Source organism: Oenanthe melanoleuca, chromosome 1 (assembly GCF_029582105.1).
Source record: "Oenanthe melanoleuca isolate GR-GAL-2019-014 chromosome 1, OMel1.0, whole genome shotgun sequence".
Classification (NCBI taxonomy): Eukaryota; Metazoa; Chordata; class Aves; order Passeriformes; family Muscicapidae; genus Oenanthe; species Oenanthe melanoleuca.
In genome coordinates, this window is record NC_079333.1 from 105,864,270 (window position 1) to 105,883,013 (window position 18,744).

Genomic DNA, 18,744 nt, shown 5'->3' on the forward strand with positions numbered 1-18,744 from the left:
CTATGTGCTATCAAAGTAATAAAATTTAAATATTTTATAAAAGTGAGCTGTGATGGCTGATGGTACAGAACTGATCTGGTTGTTCAGTTTGTCTATGATTCTTAGCACATTAAAAATAGCCACAGGAAAAATCTTAAATCCATCCATCCATCCATCCATCCATCCATCCATCCATCCATCCATCCATCCATCCATCTATCCATCCATCCATCCATCCATCCATCCATCCATCCATCCATCATTATTTATATATCGTCTCCATTGGTTTCTTGGCTATAAAGACCCTCTATCTAGCTGGTTGTGACCATCCTGCCTTGCTTTTCAACAAATGGCATGGGAAACTCTTCCAAGGCCAAAACATGAATGAAATTTATTAACCCTGTGGCCCCTTGTCAGTCATGACAATGTTAATAACCCACAAACCATACATCGTGTTGACATCCCGTATGACAAATGCCTCTCGGGGAGACGAATAATAAATCCCACGTGCACTCTGCTCCCTCCTGCACTGAGAACAGCCCAGATTTGGGGCAGCTCTTGCAGCTGCCCTGGTTCCTGCTCTGTCCCTGCACGGGCAGTGCCCAGTCCCTGCTGGGACAGCTGCTGTGTCAGTATTTGTCGCTGTATCTGCAGTCGGGGTAGCGGTAGGCGAAGCGCGAGTCGCAGGAGCGCAGAGGTTTCAGCAGCTCTGCCAGCTCCTCCACGGCCTCCTTGGCACCCTGCTTGTCACCAAAGCCACGAGCACAGCGCTGCAGGAAGGCATCGACCCTCTCCTGCACGGGGGGCACGAATTTCCCCGCCAGGAGCTTGGGCAGAAGGTCTTGGCACACCATGACGAGGCTGTGCTCGTCGCGGATGGAGTCACAGGACACAAATGCAGACTGGCAGTCCACAGTCAGGCAGCTGAAGATATCCCTGTGCTCCTGCTGCCTGTCCATCAGCTGGCTCCCTGTTGGGGACAATTAAGGCACTTGTTAGAAACATAATAGTGAGCTCCTGGGCAGTCACAGATATTGGTACCTCCGTGTTAACACTGGGTTTGTTACTAAGGCTGTGACCACCTTTCACTACAAATTACTGAGTGCTGAAGCTATGTGGGAGCCAATTTTCTGGCTCCTGAAATATGTATATTTTTCTGAATGACAGAGCTCTGCAGAACTGCCTGTCAGAGGAACTGGAGATGAGTCTGTCAAGTCAAGCTGACGCAGAAAAAAAAGAGAATTGGAGTGCAAATCTAAAATGTGGAGTTTCTACAAAAAATTACCACAAATAGCCAGACCTGTAATTTTTTCCATGTTAACCAAAATCATTACATTGCAAGAACAGCTCATCTAGCTGGAGTCAAGTTAACAGTCATAGCTGTTGGGATAAGAAAAGCAAATCCAGTGGAAAATTTTCTGACAGCTGCTTCTGAATATTTGAGACCTACTCAGCTGAATGTGTGAGATGAGGAAAAACCTTTTGAAAATGTGAATATTCAAAATGAAACTGTTAAATTATTGGAAGAATAGTGACTAGCTCTACTTGCAGGGGTAGAACTATGTGAAAATTGAATAGTAACCCTTGATTTTATGTAAAAGTGAGAAAAGGGGGGATTTTGTTATTGTTATAATAATAATAACCATTGTTAGTCAATGTGATGGATGCAAGTAAAAAAGGTCCAATTTGACCCACTACTTAGAACAAACTAAATGACAAAATTCCTGCTTGCAAATATTGACGTTTGGGCGACAAAAGCTTTAAAAGGAAGATTCAAATGAGAGCATTCAGCAGACGGTGCACGCTGAAAGCTGCTGCCAGCCACGGAGTGGTCACCAAACCACGGGCCGCACAGAAACTCCTGTCGCCTTCCCAACCCGGAGCAGGATGGCAGGAGATGCTGGATGGCAGGAGATGCTGGATGGCAGGAGGCGCTGATGCTAAATCACTCCTCGATATTTAATTCAGTAAGTGGCGTTCGGTTAATTTTAAATAAATAAATAAATAAATAAATAAATAAATAAAAGCAAAAAGGCAGCAGGACAGCCAAGGGTTCGGTTAATTTTAAATAAATAAATAAATAAATAAATAAATAAATAGATAAATAGATAGATAAATAAATAAATAAAAGCAAAAAGGCAGCAGGACAGCCAAGGGTTCCGCTAATTTAAAATAAATAAATAAACAAATAAATAAATAAATAAAAGCAAAAAAGCAGCAGGATAGCCAAGGGTTCGGTTAATTTAAAATAAATAAATAAATAAATAAATAAATAAATAAAAAGCAAAAAGGCAGCAGGATAGCCAAGGGTGGAAGGGAGGATGTGTGTGTGACAGACACTCCGGACTACCTTCCTCCCGGTCGATGATGCCGAGCGCGCTGGCATCGCGGATGAACAGGTGCCCGTTGCTGAACACGCCGAAGGTGCCCGCGTCCACGCGGGTGAAGTAGAAGAAGTAGTTGAGGTCGTTGGCGGCCATGGAGCGCAGCACGGCCAGCAGCTGCAGCGCCAGGTCGGCCGCCAGCTCGGCGGCCGCGCCCAGGAAGTCGCGCAGGGGCCGCGTGCCGGCGCTGAGCGCCAGGCGGCCGCACGAGCCCAGGTACCGCGGGAACGGCCAGCCCTCCACGTCGGGGAACATCTGCGGGAGCGACACGGGCTTACCCTGCCTCTGCCTCCCTCTCCGAGTGCCCTGCCTGGCCCCGAGCAGGCTGTGTTGGGGGTTTCATCCCGCAGCCCTTCCTCTCAGAATCTCAGAATCGCTGGGTTGGAAGAGACCTTCAATATCACCAAGTCCAGCCCGTGCCCTAACACCTCAACTAGACCATGGCATAAAGTGCCACATCCAGTCTTTTTTTAAACACATCCAGGGATGGTGGCTCCACCACATCCCTGGGCAGACCATTCCAGTACTTTATCTCTCTGCAAAAAACTTTTTCCTAATATCCAACCTCTATCTCCCCTGGCGCAGCTTGAGACTGTGTCCTCTCCTTCTGTCTGCTGCTCCTGTCCTCGTCCCATCCAGCCCTGGCAGCTCAGAAAGGTACTTACTACCCCATTCTGGAGGAGCTAGAATTCTTTTTTTTTTTCCTTACAGCCCTTTTTTTTAACAGAGGAAGAATCTGGTATTTCGAGACTTACTCTGTAAGAAAGACTAACTGGAAAGTCCAAGATAATAATAGTTTTCAGATGCATGAAAATTTTAGCCATAGAACAGCTAATTTTAGGTGTCTTTGATGGGTCCCTCATGAGCAGTGAACAGATGAAGTCACAGCTTGGAGTTGAGGTAGGGCTAAAGCAGTTTCTGCTAATTGGTGAGAACTGCCAGGCTCATTTGTAAGAGACTTTGTAGTCTCAGGAGCAGAAGTGGTGGGTGTTTGCTCCAGTGGAGACACCTGGGCTGGGTTCCCTGCATCCCTGCAGCTCATGCCAGCAGCACAGTTATCCCAGGTGGAAACCCAACTGTGTGGCTGCTGAGCCATGCCAGCACAAAGCTCTCTGTCATTTGCATTGAAACTCATCTGTGTCCCCAGCACCTCAGACCCTGCCAGGCCATTATGAACTCGTCCAGTTTCATGTTTAAGGTTACTTCTCCCCTCTGCTGTGAAGGCTTTCTGGGCAATCATGTAAGATCTAGCTTTTTCTCTTTAGCATATTTTTCTCATCTCCTCAAGCTGTATTCCCATGTCTTCAGAGTGCTGAGGGCCACAGCTCATGTCCCAGTGACCCATAACTGGGGAGGCTGAATGACCCCCCAGGAGCCTCCCAGAGCACTATTCCCCCTCCCTGGGACCACCCAGAGCCCTGTGAGCTGCTGAGTGCAGCACTGGCCTGGGGCCAGAGATGGGTGATGCTGCCACTGCCACCTTTTCTTCCTGGGATCATGAAGGGTTGCAAGAAGCAGAAGTGGGGACTAAAGGTGGGATGGGGAAAGGTGAGGATTCTCCCTTGGAAATGCAAGGAAAGAGAGGAGCTGTGTGCCAGGCAGGTCAGAAGGGGTCCAGGGAAGAGTGTGAAGCATCCCATATGACCACCTTCAAACCCAGAGTTTTGAAACCCAGAGCCAGTTACCAGTGGCAGGCAAAACCTGGAAAACCCAGCACTGGCATGTGGAACATGGGAAATCATGCTCTTTCTCTTCTAGAAACAGGCTGTGACTTTATGTAATGCGTTAGCAATGCAAACACTTTGAAGTATTGAGGATGTGTAAAATCCTGGATTTCACAGTGCAGTAACACACCTGGGGTTCTCTATCCCTCCCCAGCCTCACAGACTGATGCAGGGAGCACCTCATGAGTCTGCCTGGCTTCAACCACCCAACCCATAGAACAAACACACTTTTCCAAGGCCAGGGAGCTGAGAGAGCAGGGCTGGGACTGCTCTGCACCTGAGCCTGGCACACACCCCACACGGGGTGAGGCTGTGGGGGCCCTGGGGCAGGGTGGCACACACCTGTAAGAGGATGGGGTGCGAGTTGACTGCCAGGGTGTAGAGCAGGCGCAGCCTGTCCCTCTCTGCCAGGTGATCCATGTAGATGCTGCCGGCGTCCGGCACCTCGGCGTAGCGCCGCACGATCCGGTCCAGGAGCCGCTGGGACGGGCAGCGCAGCAGGGGGCTGGGCAGGCCCTGGGAGAGGGGAGCAGGGCTCACTGCAGCCCCAGACACTGCAGGGTGCCTGGGTGTGCTGTGCAGGCAGCCCTGTGCTGTGCAGGCAGCTCTGTGCTGAGCTCTGCCCGCTGCGCTCTGCAGCTCCGGAGGATACGGCCACACCAGGCACTCACCCTTCCTAGGAAAAGCCTGTGCCATCCAAAAATGCCATTTCCCAACTCAGGTTTCAAGAATCTGTTGGGATTAAGTCCAATAAGAGTGCAGATGACCACGACTTAAAGCCATGGCAAAGCCCTTCAGTAGTGGTGAGTAAAAAGCCACCCCCAGAATCCAGTTCCAGTATGTTCATCATTGCCAGAAAGTTCTCTGCTTCTCTTGTTATCATTGGTTCCTTTTGGCTGCAATAATTTTAATATTCCTGATCTACCTTCTTTATTGGACCCCCTCCCTAAACCCCTCCCTAATTCCTCCCCTCCTCCAAGTTTGTAAATACCCCAGACATGCCCTTACACCTGCTTTTGGCTGTTTGCCCTCGTGGATGGAACAAGATTCCCTGTACCATCTTTCCCGGTTCGTTCAGTACAAACTGTTCAGCTTGCTGTATATTAAAGTTTTTAGTTCCCAAACAATCAGGTCAGATCATCTTTCTGCATAAAATCACCAAGTTCAGTGAAGCCTCCAGACCTAATAACCTGGCTGGGAAGGGTCAGAGGCTACAGCCCCCCATTCTTGGGCACTGCAAACCTCATATTCCACATCTCTCCACACCATGGGACTCTTCCCTCTGCCTGGGATTCCAGCCCTGGCACTTCTGGTGGAGGCCCTCCAGTTGTTACAGGAGTGAGTCACTTCCCTCATTAAATAATCTTCCGATCGCTTCATTATTTGCTTAACCTGAGAGCAGCTTTCTTGGAAATACTATTTGCTAAGGTCAGTAAACATGCTTTAAAAATGTAAATAAACATTGTGTGTGAGTATAAGCACAGGATATGCTCTCTCTCTGATAAACTCGTGCATTAACTATCAAAACCAAATAGCCTGTGTGTATTTTTTGTAAATACCAGCAGCAAATAGAGAACCGTTGGGCTAATGGAGTCAATTATCAAATTTGGAGGTTTGGCTTGTAAAATTGCATGAGCAATCTATGGCTGGAATAAATGGCATAGAAAATTATACCTACAGAGTCAAAAATGGCCTTTTAAAATTTTTCAGTTAGTCTACCATAATAGCCAAGAGTTTATATATGGAGGGTTGCCCTCAGTGGCACAGAAGCACTGCCCTGCCATGCCTCTGCTGAGGAAGGGAATCAGGTTTTTTAAGCTTCTTTACTGAAAATGAACCCAGAAGCCAAATTTTCTCTTTTGGGTTTTGTTTATAATTTGATATGTGGGAGATGTGCTTCAGAGGAAAGGGAGGTGGAGCTCACATTGCTCCCTGCCATCCTTCATGCTGAGAGCAAAGATGTGATGCAGCATCTCCCCAGGTCATTTGGTAACTCTGAGGTAGGTCCTGCTCAGCCCCTCCTGTGCGAGCTGTTCATTTGGCATAAGACACTGAATCACCAGCCATGACAAAGAAATAAACATGGAGAGGATGAGCAGGACACTTCCCCAGCTGGAGGAGGAAAGGGGGAGCTAGATATCCCTTCCTCTGTGTCCCTGTTGGCCTCAGTGAGATTTCAGCCACTCCTTCCATGGCCAAAATGCCAATAACTGGTAAAAAACTACCTGAGAAACTCAACTACAACTGAAGTGTTGTTTCACGAAAAGCAAAAAAAACCTTTCTTCCCAAAAAGAATAAAACATCTGTCAAAAAAAATTCTGTTCAGTTCCTGTCACAAGTCTTCATACACTCCTCTCCTCTGGTGTGGCCTTATCAGGAAAGTATTTTCTCAATTAATTGTCTAAAACCACAGAAGAGGTGCAGGGGGAAGGATGGTCATGGATTTCAGTCTTGCAGCACTTGCAAGTAAAGTTGTGGCTGACTCTGTCACTTTCTCTTTGGAGGAGAAATGATAAAAAATGAGCAGAACAGAGCTGTGTTAAATAAGAGATAAACGGTGGAGAAAGTCTCTCTGTGTGTCTGCAAATATTTGCAGCCAAAGTTAGAAAGCCTTGCTGCTTCCAGGAACCTGCAGTGCAAAAGCTGAGACCCTGAAGAGTGCACAGTGGGAACATAAATCACAGCAGCAGAGAAGGCATGGATGGTGTAATTAGGGTTTTTCTGAGGTCAGAGCTCATCCTCTTAACAAAAATGTGGGCATGTGCTGCCCGTGGTGCTCATGGCTGCTGGCTCCTGAGGAGCTGCTTCAGGCACATCAGAGGAGCAGGGCTGGGTGCTGACACCTTCCATCAAACATTGGTGCAGCTTCCTGCAGTTTAATGAAGCCCTGACCCACGAAAACTGGGCAATGGGGCATTTTGATTTCAGCAGGGACAGTCGACAGCATAAAGCTCAGCACTTGCTTGATTGTTTCTGTGGAGAGGGGTCTCACCTTCCTGCAGACTGATGGAAACAACTCTGCAGCAGAAAAGGAGCTGGAGTTGTAAAACTGTCAGAAAAAAACTGTCAATGGAAGAAAAATGTGAAGAACACAGACTCGAGACACTGGAGATACAGATTTATCTGAGAATATCTTAAGTCCTGCAGTGACTTATCACCCCAGAGAACAAGACCTGACAGACAGCCTGATGTATTTTTTGTGATTGATAAGGAAAGCTTCTTATTTACTTTGATTAAATACCCACATTTCTATATCTGATAGTGAGCAGTTCCTGCAAAGCCTACCTGCCCTTAGCTGTGAGTTTCTAACCCAAATTACACAGTACAGGATGCATTTTGAATTCCATGAGTTCATGCATATGCATATGGAGGGCAGACACACCCAGAATTCACTTGGATATAAAGACAGTTAGAGGAAGACAACTTCTTGCTCTGTTTTCAGTCAGCCCAAGGAGGGATAGCCCAGGCTAGGAGCATGGCTGCCTCCTGCCCCATGAGCCAGGACCTGGGCCCAGGTTTAGGATGGGTTCCAGGAGGAAACACTTGGATGTAGGTGTGAAAGCACCTATAGCTCCTGGTGATGTGAATCCAAGGGTTTTCTTAAAACCCTTAAAAGAGGGAAGGTAAGAATGCCTTGAGAAACTCATCCCCACTGCCAGCAGGATTATGGAATTTATTTGCTTAACCTGAGAGCAGCTTTCTTGGAAATACTATTTGCTAAGGTCAGTAAACATGCTTTAAAAATGTAAATAAACATTGTGTGTGAGTATAAGCACAGGATATGCTCTCTCTCTGATAAAGTCATGCATTAACTATCAAAACCAAATAGCCTGTGTGTATTTTTTGTAAATAAAGAATATCATCTGATGATGAGGTACTGGGTCAAAAAGGTGGCAGGTCTAGGAGGTGGGTCTGGAATCCCCATAGTGCCCACCCTTCCCTAGGATGGACAAATGGACATGTGAGTGAGCTGCTGCCCTTGGGCAGCAAGAAGAAATGTGGACTGGACTCAGAGATCACACAACCATGGTGCCAGTTCATCTGCTGTGGGCAGGTAGAGCTGCTGGTCAGGAGTTGCTGGTCAGTAATTACTGGTCAGCAGTTGCTGGTCACTAGTTGCTGGTCACTAGTTGCTGGTCAGTAATTACTGGTCAGCAGTTGCTGGTCACTAGTTGCTGGTCACTAGTTGCTGGTCAGTAGTTGTTGGTCAGCAGTTGTTGGTCAGCAGTTGTTGGTCAGCAGTTTCTGGTCACTAGTAGTTGCTGGTCAGTAGTTTCTGGTCATTAGTTGCTGGTCAGTAGTCTCAAGCAGTCCTAGAGAGAGGGTCTGCAAATGCTGGATTTTCACCCTGGTACTGCTTTCCTCTGCCTTCAGCATTTTCCAGGCTGTGGTTTGTAGGCAGGGCTGTAAATTTTCCCTGTGGGTGATCTGTGCAAACCAACCTGCTCTGTTGCCCCTCCAGCAGGAAAGCACCTGAGTGGTTTGAGGTGATGGGCTCCTGGGCAAAGCAGCAGGTGTCTGGGGTGCTGTGCAGGCTGAGCCTCAGCCTCATCTCTGAGGCAGGCTGGATTTTAAGACTGAAGACTTTTCTGCACCCAAAGAAGATTTTCCTTGTGGCTGGTGAAATAATCGCTGTGGCAGGCGGCTCAGCTGATGGCTGGGTCAGGCAGGGCAGGCAGTGTAAAGTGAAAAAACATGACTTCATGGTCTGTCATTTTGATTCAAGCACGTTGTGCTCTGTCTATCAGACAAAATTACCTGGGCCCATTAGCTTTCCCAGTGCTGCTACACAGGATAAACTGCAGGGAAGGGAGAACGAGGCTGCTGTGTGACTGCAGCTCTGTGAAACAGGGTGGGCATCGTGTCAGACCTAGAGAGGGGTGTTCTGTTAGCACCTCTGAAAAGAGGGAGAACAGGAAAATAGAGCCATAAGAGCATTTTTTTGAGTAAGTATTTGCAGAGATATATGGTACCCCCAAAACCCCCTCTGCAGTGCTGGGATACCAATACATGTCTGCACAGCAAGCTCTGCAGAGGGGCAGCAGTGCTGGGCTGGGGGCAGGAGAGGTGCTGGTTTCCAGAGGGAAAAGGACAGCTGGGATGGCCAGGGAGGAAGGGGATCCCCATCTCTGTGGGGCTGGGTGGACTAGGGAGGTCAGGCTGTAACCTGTGATGGTCCAGATCACCAGGGGCCACCAGGGCTGGGATGGGGTCTCACACACAGATTCCCATACACAGTATGACTGAAATGCCACTGGCTGTTTTTCAACTGAGACCACTGTGAGACCAGAAGCCATTTTGCAGAGCACATGCCTGGTCTTAAAAAGTGATTGCTGCTGAAATTTGGTGGTGGGGAGGTAACTCCCAGGGTCTCTGGATCATATGTTTCTCTGTGTATTCAAATCTATATGCTTAGAAGGGATTTAAATTCCAATTTTTGTTTCTCTGATTGATTTACAGAACTAAAGGACCATGAAAACATGAGCAGAGCAATCCTGAGGCTGATGTGCAAAGGTCTGGGCCTCCCTGCAGCCTCCCATGCCCTTTCCAACCAAAAAGCTGCAGGGGGCTGATGAAATGTCCCAGGGAGTTTGTCACTGGGCACGTCCCCCCAGGCTGGCCCTGAGCTCTCCTCAGAGGAGCCCTGGGGCTGGCATCAGCTCAGCTTCCCACTGCTGTGCACAGGGAATTTCCTGGGAGAAACTGGATAGGTGCAGAGGCAGGGTGCCCCAGGCAGGGTGTCTGTGTGTGCACATGTGCTCCATATATGTGTGTGTGCCTGTGTGTGCCACCCAGCCAGCTCAGCTGGCATGCCAGGCTCCGGGAGCACAGCCTGGGGAAAACTGTAGCACATGAAGAGCCTTTTAAGGAGAAGGATTTGGGCTCAGCTGAAGATTTAGCTTTGCAGCAGGTCTGAGATACCACAGAGCCACATTTCTCCAGTTACTTTTTCACCCAGCTCAGCAAATGGAGGCTTTAAGCTCTCAATTCCTTGCCTTTCCCTGAGCACTGCTTGGCACAAACACCTGGGACACTCCAGCAAGGCTGGAGGACCTGGCAGCCCAATTTGCCCTCCTGCAGGGCTGCCTGGGGACAGTGGTGGCCAGCTGGGCAGCTGCTGCCTGCCAGCCTAAGGAGCTGTCCCTGCCCACCAGCTCAGGTGAGGGATGCTCTGAGGGGAGGTGACCCTGTCCCCTCTCCCTAGTGTCTCTCCAGAGGTTACTAAACAAAGTACAGTGTAGCTTTGCTCCAGAAATCTTCTCCCTGTCAGGCATGTGCCACCTGGACACTGACTTCAGGGTGACCTGCTGTTCTGGACTGTCAGTGGTTTGGGGGAGTCTTTTTAGGTGCAGTGTATCCCTCCCTCTCTCTCCTCAGGTGTACTGCTCCTCAGGGTACCAGCAGAGGAAGAACTAAAGCAGCATAGCTGTAGCACTCACCAAAGCTGAGTGGCTGCAACAAGCACCTGCCTATATAGAAATACAAATGAAGTCACTTTTCCACAGTCACTTCTCTGTTGGAATGGGAAGAAGTACTAGAATAATCTTTCTTTGTCTGTCAGAGTCTTGTTCAGTGTATATCCAACCCCCAGGCTGCCCCTTTCCAGTGGTTACTGCAATGTTTTGCTGGTTTTTGGTTGGGCTGAGGAGGATGCCCTGTGCTGTAGCTGCCCATCCACCTGGTGGTGGTGACCCACACTCACTGTGCTCCTGTCCTGGCTTCACCTGTGACACCCCAGGACTGTGGGAGAAAGGGCAATGTGCTTCTTGGTGCCTGAGGTCACTTGCTGTGGATGGCAGGAGAATGAGTAATCGAGGCTTTGGCTCTGACTGCCCATGCCCCTTGTCCTGCCAGCCACAAGCAAGAGACACCCCACACTGACTTAGCCCCTGGCCCAAAGCAAAATCACTGCCCTTTTGGGTATAGCTTTATGACTAAACAAACCCCAAAACCCCACAATGCTGAGACATTATGGAAAACTAGGGGGAAAAAAATAGCAGCAATGTCCCTACTGGAGCTGTTACCACGTTTGTGTGCACAGCCTGTTGTTATCCCCGTGCTGTGGCTTTCCACAGGACTTTAACTTCAGCCTGCACAGAGAGCCAGGAGCTGTGCTCCCCTCGCCGGGGCCAACCTGGACAGGTCGGACACGGCATTACCTGTGCCTGGGAGGGCTTGACCTTCACCACGGCACTTTGCTCCCATCAGAGCATCATTTTACCTCTCCCCTTCGGCTGCCAAGGCTGCCCCACCTCCCCCGAGCAGGCAGGATGAGCCGCCACCTCCCCATCCCACCCTCCGCAGCACCGCATCCCCGCCCGGCCCTTCCCCACGCCCCGAGCGCACCGGGCTCGCTGTGCCCCGCACTCCCCCGGCTGCGGGGGGCTGCGGGCTCAGGACACCGACCTGCACCAGGTCAGGCGTGAGGCGCTTGGCTCGCAGCCACCTCTGTCCCCGCGGGGAGCGGCGCAGGGCGCGCTCCAGGCTGCAGCTCGGGCTCCGCAGCAGCGCTCCGCAGACGCGCCGCTCCCCGCGCTCCTGCTGGTACCGGGAGCTCAGCCGCCTGATGTCCACCGCCCGCCAGCTCTTGCCGTCGTCCGTGTAGTTGCCCGAGTAGCTGAGCAGGGAGCTGGGGGGCAGCTTTAAACGAGAAGAAAGCCAGGTGTCAAACCTGCCAAACCAAAACGAGAGCCCCACGGGTTAAAAGCCGCACGGACGCAGCGCCCGCCGCGCTGAGCTGCTCCAGGCTGGTCCTGGGGCCACCTGGATCCCCTGGAAAAGGCCCAGTGACCCGGGCTGGGCGGCCCCAGGTACCAGGGCGAGGTGAGCAGGCTGAAACCATCAGCTTTGGTAAAAATGTCTTTATTTACCTCCCACTAATACCACCCCTTGTCATGAATGCTGCCATGGAGTGAAGGGTAAAACACCTAAACAGGGTCTTTTGGGTAGAGGAAAGAAGAAAAGGGAGAAGGCTACAGGGTTTTGGCTCATGAAGAATTCCTGGTGTTTTTAAATTTTCCTGTTTCTAGATAAAGAGTCCCAAGAAAGGAGTTATTGACACTTTAAAGGACCCTCCTGATATTAAAACCTCCTGACAACAAATGCATTTGGGAATATCAAAATGACCTCTTGTTTTGAGGTGGTGGTTTTTCCCGTGCAGGGGTCTGTCTGTCTGTCTGTCTCCTCCAACATCCCTGACTGTATTTCATCAGCCAGGATGAGGGACCTGCCCAACAGCAGCAGAGTTTGGGGACAGGGTGTGTGTGCCCTGGGCATGCAGCACCTCTGTAGCCATGGAGATCTTGCACTAATTTGCTCCCCCTACACAGGCACAGGAGGGGAGCATATGGGCTGGGTAATTAGGTAATTTTTTTTGTTTCAGCAGCCCCCTCAGCCCTGCCCACACGCCGGAGCTGAGGAGCCGTGCCTGTTCTGGGAGGGTTCTGTAACCTGCTCTTGGAAAATGGCCCAACTCTGACCTTTGGTTTGGCCAACATCCTGCCCTCTCTGCCTCTGAACCCTCCTGCCCTGAGCTCCTTGTCCAAGTGCATGTCCTAATTTAATCTCACCATAAATTAAAGCCGGTAACTCAGAAGTGAAACAGGAGAGGCAAGAGGTTCCCTACAGGATTAGCCTAGCTGGAGTTTCAGACAGCTTCACAGACATTAGCAAGTCTGAAAGCTGAAGCTGGCCTTGCCTTTCAAATTCCATTTGGGAAATTGGCACAGAGAAATTTGGGGAGGATTGATTTTCTATGATTTCAGGCAAATAACTGACTCAGTGACACGAGCCACCATCTGCACTCAGAGCCTGCTCAGACAATCCCTCCTGAAGGCAGCACCCCACTCCCTTTCCCCACCACAGACCTGAGCTCTGGGGCAGGCACAGGTGCCAGGGTGGGTGGAACCCTGGTGCTTCCCCTGCTTTGGCTTTCAACTCCTGCCATGTGCCTCCTTCCAAAAATTTACCATGGAGGCTGACCAGAAGTGGGGAGCCTTGTGTGAACAGGCTGGTGGATTCCAGCATTTCAGTTGTTTGGGTGTTTTGCCCCATACGAAATGGAAGATACCCTACAGTTAAGGCACCTGACATGATAATAAACACTTGGTTTGGGTTTTTTGTTTTGGTGGGGGTTTTCTGGTTTTGAGCTAGGATTAAAGAAAAGAGAATAACTGCTGTGCCTCACTGTGATTGTTGTGCATCAGGACCCCTCCCAGTGCCTCATCTGCAAAGTGGGCACAGTGTGCCAGGCACGTACCGGGAAGAGATGGCTCTGGGCTGGGCTTCTCTTTCTTTTTTTAAATTTTTGTAAGTTAAGCACAAATATTCTTGTGACTTGACTCAGGCTTGTGTGCTCAGGGGAGCTCAGATGAGGCAGAAGGTGCTGGCTCCTGCATGCAAGCAGCACATGGATGTGTGAAACCAGGGCTGAGCATTGATTTGGGGGTGGATGGAGTGATTCCCTCTGCAGAGCTCTGGGGAAGAGCCACCCTGGCCTGGGAACCCAGCATGGACTGCAGCAAGTCTGTATTTGGCATCATTTCTGGGCAGCACAGTGCTGGCCTGGCACATTTGCTGGATACTTTCAGGATTCATCATCAAGTTGTGCTGTAACAACTCCCTCTGTACAGAGCTTTTCAGCCAAGGGCCTGCAAAGGCTCTAAGGCCTTCAGTAAGATCTGTGTGAATAAGTGAGTCACAGATCACAGATTTTAGATCAACCCAGAACTAAGTGCTGAAGAAATCAAAACTTGTTTTTCTCTTTTTTTTTTTTTTTTTTTTTCTCTCTCTTTTTTTTTTTTTTTTCCTGAATGAAATGAAGTATTTTGTTTCGGCCAAAATAATTTTGCTTGCATTTGGAATTTCACATTTTTTAAAAAAAACTAGCTAAGCTAAATCTTAAAACAAAACAAACCCAAAAGAAATAGCCTATAAACCCCCATCGAATTGAGGCATTCCAGCTTTTTCAGTCTTCTTTCCCATTATTTTTGGACAAAGCTCAGGACCAGCATTGGCACAAGTCTTTGAATAGTTTTGGTCGGCTCAGTTCTGCAGCGTTTTGAAAATCTAATAGTTTACAAAAACTTTCACTGCACTCTGCTCTCAGTACAGTTGGTAGACAGGCTTGGTATTCTCATTTACAGATGGATAAAGTTGGGCAAAGATAAGGGAAGTACAGAACATTGGAGCACAAGATGAGTCACCAGCCGTTCTGGGAACAAAACCCACATCTTCTCACTGTGAATGCATGTCAGAGCTCCCAGAAATGATGGAGAATTAATGAAGCATGTTCTAATGAGAATTAACACAGAGAAGCCCAAGTGCCATCCACCTTTGCAAACATGTGAAAAGGTACATGAGGGTGGATCAAAGAGCATAAGCACCGCCGAAATTTCCCTAGTTTAAGCACCCACTTGCCAAAAAAAAAAAAAAAAATATATATATATATATCCCAGTTTTTCAAGAAATCAAGTGGGAGAAAAAGTTTTACCCATGCAAAGAAAAGCCTGAAGCTGTGTGACTGCTCAGGAGAACATTTTAAAGTTCCCCTTCCTGAAGAGCTCACAGCAGAAATTCACATTATCACTTATCTGTGGGAATCCAACTGCAGGCTAGTGGGAGACAGAAAGAAGTGCCTGGCTTAGGGAGCCCCCCTGTCTCCCCTGAGGCAGAAGTGCTGTGCTGCCACATGTCTGTGGCTCTGCCCTCCTGGACCCCAGGGGTGCACCCTGTCCCTGCTGTCCCCTGGAGGAAAGCCAGCAGGGCTCTCCTGCCTTGGCTCACGTAGCCCTCTGTCCCACAGCCAGAGCACTGAGCAGCTGGAGCCCCACAGCCAGAGGCAGTTCTGCTGTTTTTGGCAGGGCTGAGGGAACCTGCATGGCCCCAGCCTCCTCACTGGCCAAGTGGGAGTAACCAAAAGGGAGCAGCTTTGTGCGTGGCAGGATGTCCCTAAAAACCCTGCACAGGTGAGCAGTAAAGGGGTGGAGCAGGTTGGGGCAGGACCAGCTGTGCTGCCATCCTGCTGCAGGGAGTAAAACACTGAGCAGACCCCACCCTGGATGCAGCCCTGGCTCCTGCAGACCCACAGCAGCTGGGCTGATTGCAAATCCACTGCACTTTGGGACAGGAATCCAGGCTGGGCTGGGACAAACCCAGCTCTGAGCCCTGTGCACCTCCCCTGCTGCTCACTCTGGCACTGTGGACATGGAAAGGCAAAGGGCAAAGTGACAGGGACTGGGACCCACAGAGTGCAGCAGCAAGGAGTGCTCTGGCCCAGCAAAGCCACAAGCTGCCTTTTTCCAGGATGGCTGTCTGGGATTACAAGTCCATCCCAGACAAACCATTATGGTTCCACTATGCTACGTTTTATAGGATAGTTTAAGATAAAAATGGTGATTTGTCTAATACTATGCTACTTACATTATAGCATTAAAAATACAATTTTACTATAATCATTTCTTCTCCCCCAGGCTTTTATATCTATAAAAGAAAGTGCATATGGCTCTATAAATCATATCAGACCCAATAAACCCGTCCTCTGCCAAGCACTGGCTTTAACTTTCTCCTCAAATACAAGTGGCTACATTTTCCCTGCTGTCATCAGATACTCTCTGGTTTTGAGCCTAAAAATGATTGGATTGCTCTGATGACCACTTGGACAGCGTGTGTCTCATCAACAGCGAGGCAGATGCAATTTCTGCTTTCAAGTTCTCACACAAATCTCCCCAAAATGTACCAGTAATTCAGCCACGTGCTATTCTCAAGCATGTGGGTAACCTCCTGTGCAGAAGTGCTCATGCCTCAGGCAGGTTTAAATCCCTTTTGATCTCAGTTAAAACGCACGTGAAATTCTGCACATTCACGGTGTTGCACCTGGTACAAAATTATCCAGCATGTTTATATGTTTGGAGTTAACATACTCTGCTGGGAGGGTACAAAGCTAAACCCCCTTTTGCCTTTAGTCAGTTGCTCATAATAAAATATTTCCAGTAAATCTAAACAAGCTGATTTTTTCCTTCCCTCTTCCCTTTTCCCATTGCTGCCTTGAATTTTTTCAGAGCCACTCTCTAGGCAGAAATTTGTGCCTTTTACTCCTGATTTCAAGTTATAGTTCAGGGCTGATGTCTGATTATGTTAACGTGGCTTTAAAAGAAAAGAGACAAAGCATCAGCTTACAGGCAATAATTAAAACACTAAGTGCTGTAATGCAGCTGGGTGCTAAGTTGCTTTTTGCATTGTTGTTCATGAAAGTACTTGGAAATTCTAGCAGGCAACTTTCAAATTACTACACAGAACACTTTAAAAATTACTCTGCTGAGTTTCTGACCTTATTTCCTCTTTAAAGAACTTCTTGCATATGGATGTCCCAATGCAGGCGTTGCATTTATCAAGTCCCAGGAAAGTCCGGCCAAAAGTGTAGCTGGGCTTGACGTGGGGCACAGGCGGAGAAGCTGTTGCTGCTGTGGAAGGGTCACAGCCCAGAGCCAGAACCAGGAGCAGCATCAATGGATCTGCACCTCTGGAGCAAAGGCAGCATGTCCAGCGCCCCATCTACAGTAGTGGAGAGCTCTGCTTTTTGCCAGTTGTCCCTCTCTAGGATTTCAGCCTCTTTTTGATGCCTTCAGCCTGCAGTGGTGAGCACAGCAAGCACAGCAAGAGCCTCTGGGTGCAGGAGACACTGCTGCAGTCCCCATCCTGCCAGCTGCTCACTGGCTCTATTGGCCTGGGGTTTGGGTGGGAAAGATATGCTGCAGGGTGGGGAGGAGGAAGTACATGGAGGATGCAGATAACTTGGGTTGCCATGGTTATCTTTCCTCTCCTTGTTGCAGCTGCTTTGGCCCCTGCTGACCCTCCCATCAGCCGACTTGGAAAACAACACGAAGAAGTGCTCATCTGCTCTTGGTGCAGACAAATGAAGGATATCCTGTCGCTGGAGAAAAGGGCACATACAGGACACTTAGAAAAAGTTAATTTGGAGGGAGTAGTAGCATGGCAGAAATACACATTTTACCTGAAGCCAGACCTTTGGTGTTGCCTTATTCCTGGAGATTTGTGATGGTGCATGACGTGACTTCTTGGATGCTTCCTTGGTTTAGTTTGCCCTTCTCATAAAAGCACTGCAAAGGCTGTCAGGTGGAATCATCACTGTTCTGTTTCTTGAAAACAGCATTGTTTAGCAGTGATTGCACCATGGTGTTCTGTGCCACAGAAAGCAGCTTTCCCAAAATTCCCAGCTGATAAAGCAGCCTGACCTCTATGCCCCCCTTGGAAAATGAGGTGTTCAGAAAGACTTGTGTGATTTGGAATGTCTTTTTTGATGGTCCTGGCACTGGAAAGAAGCTAGAGAAAGGGATGGGGCGAATCCAGGAGAATGTCAGAGGTTTCAAATAGAGATTACTGTGATCACACCAAAATCTGTTCTTGTTAGGACATAGACTTGGAAGTTATGGAAACTGTGTCTCCCCATCCTGACCTGGGTGCTGGGTACTGGATTCTTCCAGGAGATCTGGCAGGCTGCTCCTCAGGGCCAGGAACACAGCTGGAAGGAGCAAGTGGTATCTGGCTGCAGGCAGCACGTGTTGCTGTGGTGGCACTGGGCCTTGGTCCTCCTCTGTCCCCAGCTGTTGTGTTTTCATTGGCACAGGAGACTCTCCTGGGCAGAGGAGGAGCAGACTGAGGCTTTGGAGACTTCTTATTTCCCCAGCTAGACTACTTGCACCAAGTGGCCATTTCCTAGCACATTTTTAGTGGAAGAGAAGGTGCACTGTAGCCATCCTTTGCTATCCCCTCTGGCAGTTAACCTGATGGGACCAGGGGATGTGAGAGCCACAGGGGTGTGCACTGGGCTCTGTGGTTACTCCTCTCTGAAGGGCTACTGGGTGATCCTAACAGTGCAAGGCAATTATTTAAAGCACAGATCCTCGTTAGTTCTGGCACTTGGGAGGTGCAGGGCCTCTCTTTGGCTCCACACCCTAGTGGGAGGTTCCTTCACCTCCTGGTGCATCCCTGTGCACAAAACAGAGATGGTGACATTTAGGGTTTGTCCAGAGGGTTCAGCACTGACAGAAGAGGATAACGAGCCTGCTGAGAAGAAAGGGGGATATAATGAACCTGCAGAAGCTGCAAGGCAGAGGGGCTGGGCAGTGCTGATACACCAGCAAGTGCATTCAGCACACAACTCTGCACTGAGCCATCATTGCATTTGGCCTCATACTCCAGTATAAAGCTCTTTGGAACATGTTGGTAGAAAGAGACAGAACCAGAGCTAAACAATATTAGCTGTTTCCCACTTCCAGAAGTTTATTCCTGGCCTTTTCTATTGCTGGTACTTTGTTCCTCTCCCCTCTGCAGGAATCAGCCCTGCCCACTGTTTCCTGCCAGTGGCTCTGCAAATTTGGCCATGCCCACATTGGTCCCTGCCCAGCTCTTCCCTGGATGGTACCAAAATTGCACACTGTAATGTCTGTTCTGTCTTGGGTTGCAGTACAGAAATGTGTATTCTGTCACCATCTGTTGAAGCTGGGTGGGGCAGTGACCCTTATCTCTGTGGCACATATTATCTGCTAATGGGCCATCTTTAAACCAGCTGGGGCAATCATCTCTATCTTTTCCACAACCCATCCTCCCTCCAGGAAAATATCATCTGTTAATGGCCA

General features: G+C 49.1%; 1 protein-coding gene across 1 annotated transcript; it reads right to left on the reverse strand.

Moving 5' to 3' along the window:
* Positions 1-344: 344 nt before the first annotated feature.
* On the reverse strand, positions 345-18,094 carry DIPK2B (divergent protein kinase domain 2B). The gene is made up of 5 exons (XM_056488756.1): positions 16,416-18,094; positions 11,495-11,759; positions 4,430-4,603; positions 2,330-2,618; positions 345-949 (listed from the first exon to the last, which is right to left on the reverse strand). Exons 1-5 carry the CDS (start codon positions 16,637-16,639, stop codon positions 609-611), a joined length of 1,293 nt encoding a protein of 430 aa, XP_056344731.1. The 5' UTR covers positions 16,640-18,094; the 3' UTR covers positions 345-608.
* Positions 18,095-18,744: the final 650 nt, after the last annotated feature.

Excerpts from the sequence above, each read along its gene's own strand:
- DIPK2B (XM_056488756.1), bottom strand. The coding sequence starts at position 16,639 with ATGGGGCGCTGGACATGCTGCCTTTGCTCCAGAGGTGCAGATCCATTG. Across the intron at positions 4,604-11,494 it reads TCACGCCTGACCTGGTGCAG|GGCCTGCCCAGCCCCCTGCT; the intron begins GTCGGTGTCCTG and ends CCCCTCTCCCAG. Across the intron at positions 950-2,329 it reads CATCATCGACCGGGAGGAAG|GGAGCCAGCTGATGGACAGG; the intron begins GTAGTCCGGAGT and ends TGTCCCCAACAG.